General features: G+C 33.2%; 2 protein-coding genes across 2 annotated transcripts; both read right to left on the reverse strand.

Annotated features, from left to right (window-relative positions):
- Positions 1-878: 878 nt before the first annotated feature.
- LOC104098535 (uncharacterized) lies at positions 879-1,992 on the reverse strand. The gene has a single exon (XM_009605289.3). It carries the CDS (start codon positions 1,789-1,791, stop codon positions 1,132-1,134), a length of 660 nt encoding a protein of 219 aa, XP_009603584.1. The 5' UTR covers positions 1,792-1,992; the 3' UTR covers positions 879-1,131.
- Positions 1,993-5,248: 3,256 nt separating this feature from the next.
- On the reverse strand, positions 5,249-8,795 carry LOC104098534 (11S globulin seed storage protein Ana o 2.0101-like). Its single transcript, XM_009605288.4, has 4 exons — positions 8,407-8,795; positions 7,344-7,624; positions 6,448-6,954; positions 5,249-5,809 (listed from the first exon to the last, which is right to left on the reverse strand). Exons 1-4 carry the CDS (start codon positions 8,747-8,749, stop codon positions 5,375-5,377), a joined length of 1,566 nt encoding a protein of 521 aa, XP_009603583.1. The 5' UTR covers positions 8,750-8,795; the 3' UTR covers positions 5,249-5,374.
- Positions 8,796-9,213: the final 418 nt, after the last annotated feature.

Here is a 9,213-nt window from a genome sequence, read left to right on the forward strand (position 1 = left end):
AATTCTCAATAGGAATATAGAACTAAGCTGGTCTATATTAATGTTTTGATGCGCACTTCATAACTTCAAACAGCGAAAGTGAAAAACAACGGAAGTAAAAAAAGATATGCTGCTGCAGCGAATTGAACTCACGACCATCAATAGCGATTACCGCTGAGCTATGCTTCATGATTGTACTAAGCGGGTTCATTTTTCTTTATATACGAAATTATGACTGAATTTATACATATGAATAATAAATGTTTTCGGCAAAGCGGATTCAACTGAATCCCCTTGATCCCTACTAGGTCCGTCCCTGACCAGTAGTATGAATATTATTTTTTTTAGTTTCTTATTTTTAGATTTCTATTACTACATATTGTTTCTTTAGCTTCGATTATCTATTTATCTTATTATCTTATCTTGTTCTCGTTACTATTTTTTTTTCTTCTATTTTTGGGCCGAGGGTCTATCGATAACAATATTTTTACTTTCATAAGGTAAGTGTAATGTCTGCGTATATACTATCTTTTTCAAACTCTACTCGTGAGATTACATGAGTTTGTTGTTGTTGTTGTTGACAATAACTTGTGTAACAACATTTGATTTAATGATTCTGCAACTGCAAGCACTCTGGATTTAGTGCAAAATGAAGAAATTTAACTTAAATCAAGCAGCTCTAATCTGGTAGCCTTTTTGTAGCTACTTTTCTTGGGGCAAAGAAGAAATCAAAGGGGGGGAAAAATAAATAGTAAAACAACTCTAATTTCAAGGACATCACTAACTTAGAAGCTTTTTTATATAACCTCTTGGCTTGTGCATATAGAGATTCCCATTTCAGAATAACATGTTCGAATCTAATGAAAGGAAACTGCTATTTGTTTCCGTAAGTTAGAAAATTAAACCAATATAAGTTTATCATATTCATTTATTGATCATAATAACACCCAAGAATACAATTCTTGAAAATAAAATTAAAAAAACAGTTACCACACAACCTAAGTTTTTTATCCAATGTAAATACTCTGCCACACCAAATCAATGAAAAATCACTCCAACTCCTTTCTCCCCCTTCAAAAATTGGGAAATAAGGAATTGACCAGAAAAACAAAATAATAGTTACATTAAAAAAAATTAATAATTTTTTTCTATTTAAACCCCTCGAGCCAACATTTCCTGAAAATCAAGAATGGATTGTTGTCTTTCAATCTCCATATCTTCACGAAACTTAGAGATAAATTCCTCAGCTTTTCTATCCACTCCATTAATATGTGGCATTGAAGGAGTTCTCCATTCATTAATATCACATATTCTACTACTACTACTTTCAACTCCTTTACCTTTTTTTATTGCAGTTTTTTCCCCAATTGCCCTCATAATAATCTCTTGCTCTTCTTGATCCAATTTACTTCTACTAACATCACCGCCACTGCTACTTGAAGCAACAAATTCTTTAGTTTGAGGCGCGGATATTATACAGCTTTGCTTTTGCTCGCCTGGTTTTATAATTATATGTTCGGGGAAGAGCTGGTCCACATATATAGGTGAAATATTCTTGTGACATTGTTGGTATTGGTAATAATGGTAAAAATTGCGATGAGTACGTGGGGGTGAAGAACGATGGATTAAGGAGTAGAATTTACGAGTAATAATAGGAAAAATATAGTTGTAAGTTCTAATACAAAGGTTTTTGGAATTTTTGAGTGCTTTTGAAAGCTTGAGCTTATGTAATCTGGATTGTAATTTGTTGGTGAAGCTTTTCCATGCCTTTTTAGTGGGTAGAAGCTTTTTTCCTAAGTTGAAATTTGACATTCAATTTAGTGTTATGAGAAGAAATATTGCTGTTTTTTTTTTCAGAAGAAGAAGGCAGATTGAGAGGAAGAGAAATTGAAGAGTGGATTTTATTTGGAGTTGTGTGTGTGTGTGTGTGTAAGTTGTATAACAGAAATGTTAGGCTGGATTGGTTCCTTGAACCTTTTGGTTATGACTCATTCTTTTCTTCACATGATTTCTTTTATCATCTTTTTTGGCTTTTTTCTAAGAAAGGGATCAAAGATTAGACTGGAAACCTAAGTATAAGAAAGCAAAGAAGGTCCTTTTTTAAGAGACATTTGCACAAATAACCGGTCGATTTCACTGTTTATTTTTCATAATCGGTACATATAAATTAATTATACACTTATTATATATATAAGTTAAATTTAAGTTATATGGAAGTTAGGTGGACGATTGTTTAAGTTAATTTTTTTTTTCCTTAATGTTTAGGTATATCTAACTTTCGGTTTAAGCCTTTGAAGTCTATGGCGGCAGAAATCTTGAGTCTTAAGTTTGTGCTTAATATATTGAGAAAATTTAAAATAAAAAGGAAAATGAAGAAAAGTGTAAGTTCGATTAGAAAGTTGTAGTGGATTTCTTTGGTGGCAGACTAATGAAGTAGTGCTCTTTTTGCCCCCACAAATGCCTCTTTCGCTAAGGAAATTAAGGTACATGTTGGAGGTTGACTATTAAATTTTCCTTCATTAGTTCGAATTCTATGAAAAACGTTCTTGTTATGACAAATTGAAGATTTTTAGTAATTACGCAAACAATTGTCTCTAATTATATAAATAAATAATGCAAACAAGTAAATTTTCAGGTTGAAGTGTTACAATAATTTGAGCTATTGATGTTTTGTGATGTGTCCACATCTTAGTAAATTCGTAAAAATAGTACATGCTAGCCAGCTTTCGGACTGATAATTGAAAAATAGTCAGCATTGGTAAAATCATTAAAAAATAGCCATCTATTTTGCTGCAACACGAAAAGTTCCAGCATAATATACTGGATATTGATGCATATGTGTATAAACTTCCAGCATATTATGCCGGAACTTCAATAAACGAAAAGTTCCAGCATAATATACTGGAGGTTGGAGCACCTGTGTATGAACTTCCAGCATATAATGTTGGAACTCCAGTATATAATGTTGGAAGTCCACATGTAAAAAAATTGAACTCCAGTATATTATGCTAGAATATTTTTCGGATTTTGAACAGTGTTTTCGATCAGATTTATCTTTACATGAAAAATTACTAAATTTCGATTACTTTTGAAATTATGACTATTTTCCAATTATCACTTATAAATCTGATTATTTTTAAATTTTACCAAGTAAATTCAGGTACAAGATGTGACAAAGGCTAATTCCAACTTGCAAAGATAAGAATCGTACAATTTGCAAGTCTGGTTTGGCCCTTAACTCACACTAACCTCTCTTTACAGCTCAATCCATATGAGCGTAGGCCCAGTGGACCCACCTTTACAAGCTTCTATAGGCTCTCTGGGCCCACCATTACAATCTTCTCAACGGAGTATTCCCTTTTCTATACTTTTTTTTTTAAAATTCAAACTTTTAGTAGACTAATTCAGCAACTAGCAAGTTTACAATAAAACTATAAGCATACTTCCAATAGAAAGAATCTATATATAAGGTAAATCTCTAATTAATATTAGAATTTCTTACCTAATAGTTCAAATAAGGTAATTATTTAATATGCAAGATTTTTAGTTGATTTTAAAGTCTTAATAAATATTAGAATAATTAAATAATTATTTTGCCTAATATGAAATTAAATTTTAAAGGGCAAAAAAGACAAACAATATTTCGTTAAGGACATTCGTGCTTTTAATATAATATAGAGAGATAAATTTAGCGCTTTTACATATCAATGTTGAAGAGATAATGTCTTTTTAAAGAATATAATTATGGTAGGAAGCAGAAGAGACTATAGTAACTTGAATGTCAGTTACCACGAAATGCTTATATTATATAATAAAATAGACTCACGGTCATCGGTAATGAACTGAACAACAACAGTTTTTCGAATATAATTGCTATCAGGATTTTTCCTTAGCAAAAAATAACAATCATCTAAAAGCACTCCAAACTCCGTAAAATTATTCACTTAAGAGTTACAAGAAAACACAATTTTTTGGGCATCACATTCAATTATACCCAAGCCATTAAAATGTTGAATCAACCGGACGAAGGCAAAATGTAAACCTATAATTTCAGCATGCCTAGCATTAATACAAAGCTCAAAAAATCAAAAAATTTGCAGTTACAAATTGACCTGCTGAAGGTGGATCTAGGATTTAAATCTTTTGGGTTCAATTTTTAAAGTTATGGGTTCATATCTACTATTTTTGTAATTTTAATAAATTTTTACATACAAATTTTTACTCCGCGTCGAAAGTTATGGGTTCAGTTGAACCCGTAATCAGTACACTACATCCGCCTCTGGCTGAATTACGCACAACCACCCCTGATCCAATATAGAGGTGGATCAAGAATTTAAAGTTAATTGGTTCATACAACGATCTCAACTTAATATACAATTGTTTATGGGTTCACAATATGATATTTACAGATATTTAATGAATTTCTTAATACATATACAAGGTATAAACAAAAGCTATTGGATTCCGATAAATCCGATCTTTGTATTCTGGATCCGCCCCCGCTCCACTGCAACCCAAAATAAGGAAGACAAATTGACCAACTGAATTACGCGCAACAAACTTCTGCTCCACTCCGGCCCAAAATAAGGAATAAAAGTGCATCTATCTTGTATTTCCAGATTTCATGTGGAGGGTTAAAAAAATTATATAATTTTCAAATAAAAATAAAAATAAAAATTTCTTTAGAGATTTGACATATAACTAGAAGAAATTGTAATAATCCACAAAATCAATTAGCCCATTCGCCCCCATGTTTGCTAATTTTGTGCTAATGTATCTCCCTTTGAATTAAGTAGTAATATTATAACGATTTATTTTCAAAAAACACAAGTATGAGATAGATCTGTTCTTTCCCTATTCTTAATCCCACAAGTGAATAACTGATCTATATCTAAAGTTATCTTTCCACATGTTAATTGACAAGTGCTTCTTGGTTGTTGCACCTCATCTTATTATACCCTGCTTGACACGAATATACATAATTTGGACATCAATTTTAAATTCGCCCAAATTTCCTTTAGTTCTTTTTAATTATTAAAATAGAATTGAAACTTTTAATTGGCAAAAGATAGGAAGTATAATCCAACAAACCCCAAAAAAAAAATTATAACAAAACCAATGTAATTCCACAAGTGAAGTATTAGAAAAATAAAGTATATATAGCTTACTACAAAATTGATAAATTATTTTCGATAGATCAGAAAAGCGAGTCAGAAAAATAAAAAAAAAATTGAAATTTCGTATTAACTCGAAACAAACATCACATGCATTTGGCATATTATAATGCAGTTTATTAAGAGCCACCACTCAACTCATTATTCTCATAACTTTACATTTTATTAGCTATTAAACTTAAGTTACACAAAAGCCTCAACAGCATTAGAAAGCAAGAAACTTAAGCTTTTAAAAGAGCTTCAACAGCAGTTAAAGCATAGTTAAATGCCCTAGTTGAATATCCACCTGACCTTCTACCAGCAAAAACAGTTGCTTCTTCTCTATTATACTTCAAACTTCTTGCATCTTGTCTTGAAATCTGGTAAGAATTCATTAGAACTTCCTCTGGCATTGCTCGGATCGCCGATAATCGTCCGGCGAGTGGGCTGGTCATGGCTTGATCGTTGGTTTTGAATGCAATGTAGTCTAGTCCTTGGTTTCCTGCTCTTTTTACTACTGCAAAGTTTTGTGGTACGATGATCATTTGACCTTCTCTGACCTCGTCGTTGAATACGGAGTTTCCGGTGTCGCCGACTACCTGAATCCGGCCACTTCCTCGGAGAATGTAGAGGATGCTGTGTGCGTTCATGTTCCAGTATGGTGCCATTACTGCATTCTGCAAAACTCAAATGTTGTACGACTTTCTAAGTTAAGTACGAATCAATATAAGAGCCTAAAATTCCATAATGTAAATTAAGCTCGTTTTTGTCACAATCTACTAAACAAATATGTTCCTGATTTTGCAAATAGATTGCTCTTGCCAACAAAATGCATTAATTTCGACAAGAGTTGGGCCTAACCAGAGAAAATGTTTTGAAATAATTATCCCGCCAAGCAAGTTCGGTGCATAAAACGATCCCGTATTCACGGGATTTGAGTTAGCTGGCGGCTAATGACTGCTTAGACGGATCGACCCGTAACCTAACCTATAAAACACGCGAATATAATTTACCATTACTTCGAGTTTACCCTTCCACTCCCCCACTAAGCAAGCGTTATACTTAATTGGAGTCAATAAGGAAAATTTTCTGTAGCATTTTAACTTTTTATGCACTTCCTTTATCAACATTTTTTTTTTGGTTGCTATAATTGATATGAAAAAAATGATATTCCAGTATTTTTCACAGAATATTTCTGATTTCTGAAAATTAGCCAAATCAACCCTCAAAAAAGCTAAAAATGTCAAACAAATTAATAGAAGTAGTTCTATGTTTTACTTAGAAAACTTAAATTAATATGTAATATTTTACTTGCCTGGTAAAGGACTCCTCTTTCAGCACTGAGCTGAAGCCAGTTGAGAATTGGAAGTTTATGGCTGTTAAGGCTGCTTATGCGTCCGCCACGTGGATTGTACACGTCAGCACGAGATGGTTGGCCCAAGTTCTCTTTAAGCCTCATAGTACAAATAGTTTCCTCAAGCCCATTGGGCTCTGATCCTCTTCTTCCCTCACGCTCTCTTCTACTGGGCCTTCTCTCTTCTTCTCTTTCTTCAAATTCTGGGCTTAAAACATCAAACCTTTCGACCCGAATAATTCGGCCCCTTTGATCTTCTCGGCCCTGTAAATTTCTGACTAATTCAGGGTCTACGTTGAAAACATCGGCGAGGAGATTTTGGTCGAAACCGTCGAAAAGGTTGCCTGTTTGACGACGTTGTTGTTGTTGTTGTTCGCCTTGTTCTTGTTCTCTTCTACCTCGGATTTCTTCTTCGTACCTGCTTCCACTTTGTCCTCTGGGATTTGGGTTTCCAGCTAGGAAGAAATGCTGTGAAATAATGATAATTATTATTAATTCTACAAATTATTCAAACAAAGTCTATATATGATTCTCATTATGACATTATATTCATTATTCTTTTGCGAAAATAAGTAAATATTTAAGTCAAGAGATGGAATATTTCAGCATAATTCTGTAAATTCAATTACCGCAAAGTAAGGAGTAAGTCCAATTTTTGCACTTTTCTACTGTTAAATTTACTATTTTCAGCACGATATTTTCTCTAAATCTAATTTATTATTTTACACTTGGCGAGGTGGACTTCTTCTTGTAGAATATCGATGATTTTTTGTATTAATCTACTAAGTAAATCTAGGAATAAAGATAAATCAAATTAAAACCAAATATAATATAAAATTGCGAAAATGAAATGTTACCCTGAATTGGAGATCAAGCTGGTTAGCAGGGTTGCTGGTATCAAGCAAAGCTACAGTAACAAGACGTTCTTGACCATTGTTATAAAACCAAAGAGTAATACCAGCTGGTAATGCAAGTACATCTCCTTGTCTAAATTGCCTGACTTTTTGATGTTGATCACCACCAGTTCTGTACTGCCTTTCTCCTTCTCTGCTTTCTTCTCCCCTCATACTTCTCTCTCTTTCTGGTGATTCATATGTTTCAGCACATCCAGGTATTACAGTACCCAAAACTCCGCTCCCTTCATTTCACCAAAAATATATAAGTAAATAAATGCTAAAGCGTTTTATATAAGAACCAAAACATGGCTAGCAAATAATTTTAGAAAGATTAATTTATTTGTTTTTCAGATATCAGAAATAATGATTTACAATAAGAACACACTACAAATCTTATAGTAGCTTTTAGAACTGAAAACACTAACCCAATTTAGGGACAAATTATTAAGAAAATTATTATGTAGCTAAACAGAAAAATTTGTGGCTAATAATCCAATTTAGGGACAAATTATTAAGAAATTGTGTAAGCTATCGATTAGCTAAACCCAATTTACGGGAATAAAAATCTGTTAGCTATAAGGGATTTAGCGAGCGAAACCCAATTTACGGACAAATTATTAAGAAAATCTGTTAGCTATAAGGGATTTAACGAGCGAAATCTAATTTAGGGTTATTAAGAAATTCTGTTAGATTGACGACAAAGTTGAAATTCGTAGTTAATTCCAACTTTTTTTTTTAGCGATAGGCCATGCATTTATTTGGTAAAATATATATATTCTCACTTTTTCCCAAAAATTGTTTGCAATATTTCGCGTTTTGTTGGTTTTCATGGTACGCCAATGAAGCTCAAAAATAGTATGATAACTTATAAAATATGGTCATTGAGGAAACATAGTATGATAACTTATAAAAATTGATAAATGACATGTTACAGCAAATAAAACCACGCTAATAATAATTTAAAGATTTTTTATATTATATATCCGTGTGTATAAATTAAATTCCAAACATAAATTATGCAAACCTTGGACAATGTAGAGGAGTTGAGGAGCATTATTGTAATGAGGCAAGAGCAAGCCCTGAGGTTGAATAACATTTCTAACAGCAGCAACTCCAGCACATTCAAATTCCTCATTATTACGGTCCCAAAACTCAGTGGTTCCAGCCTCTGAGTCAAATTTATAAGTCGGTTCCCGAGCATTAAGGCTCTGGATCCGACACTCAGTTCTAGCTCGGCCACGGCGGTGTTGTTGCTGTTGCTGAAGTTTCTGCCATAAGAATCGTTGCTGTTGCTCTATTTGAGCAAAGCAACCATTAAAGAGGAGAAAAAAGCAAAGAGCAAGAGGAAGAAGAGAACGTAATTCCATATTAGTGATATTTGAGTGGTGATTGATGTGATGAGAAGGAGAAATTCGGGTTTGGTATTTGTAGGAGAAGAAGGGGGGGGGGGGGGGGGGGTAAAGTTTTGACACGTGAAATATGAAGGTGAGACATTTGGCTTTGTTTTTCTGCATGGCCATGCATGAATATATTATATGGATTCTTAGTTTCTTGACACCTAAGAAGTTAATAGTTTGCTATGTGGCGAATATCCGGAGAAGAAAGTAAGTGAGTTTGTGTTTGCATGGATTCTTGTTTTGATGCAAAGGAGACAGAAGGAGCTGAGGTGTAAATGTATTTATCCTGTTTGAGGACTACATACATAAACATATATACAAATTGATGCACTCGGTACAATATGGCTGAGAGCCTGAGATTGAAATGTTGGGAGAGGATTGTATATGTTGGCAATCAGCAAGAACTCAAGAAATATTATGTATACTTATTAACG

This window comes from Nicotiana tomentosiformis, chromosome 9, assembly GCF_000390325.3.
Source record: "Nicotiana tomentosiformis chromosome 9, ASM39032v3, whole genome shotgun sequence".
Lineage (NCBI taxonomy): Eukaryota > Viridiplantae > Streptophyta > Magnoliopsida > Solanales > Solanaceae > Nicotiana > Nicotiana tomentosiformis.

Bases quoted from the DNA above. Each gene is read 5' to 3' on its own strand.
- LOC104098535 (XM_009605289.3), bottom strand. From the start codon at position 1,791: ATGTCAAATTTCAACTTAGGAAAAAAGCTTCTACCCACTAAAAAGGCA.
- LOC104098534 (XM_009605288.4), bottom strand. From the start codon at position 8,749: ATGGAATTACGTTCTCTTCTTCCTCTTGCTCTTTGCTTTTTTCTCCTC. The intron at 7,625-8,406 runs GTTTGCATAATT...GGTGAAATGAAG, and splicing joins ACTCCTCTACATTGTCCAAG to GGAGCGGAGTTTTGGGTACT. The intron at 6,955-7,343 runs GTAACATTTCAT...ATTATTTCACAG, and splicing joins AGCTTGATCTCCAATTCAGG to CATTTCTTCCTAGCTGGAAA.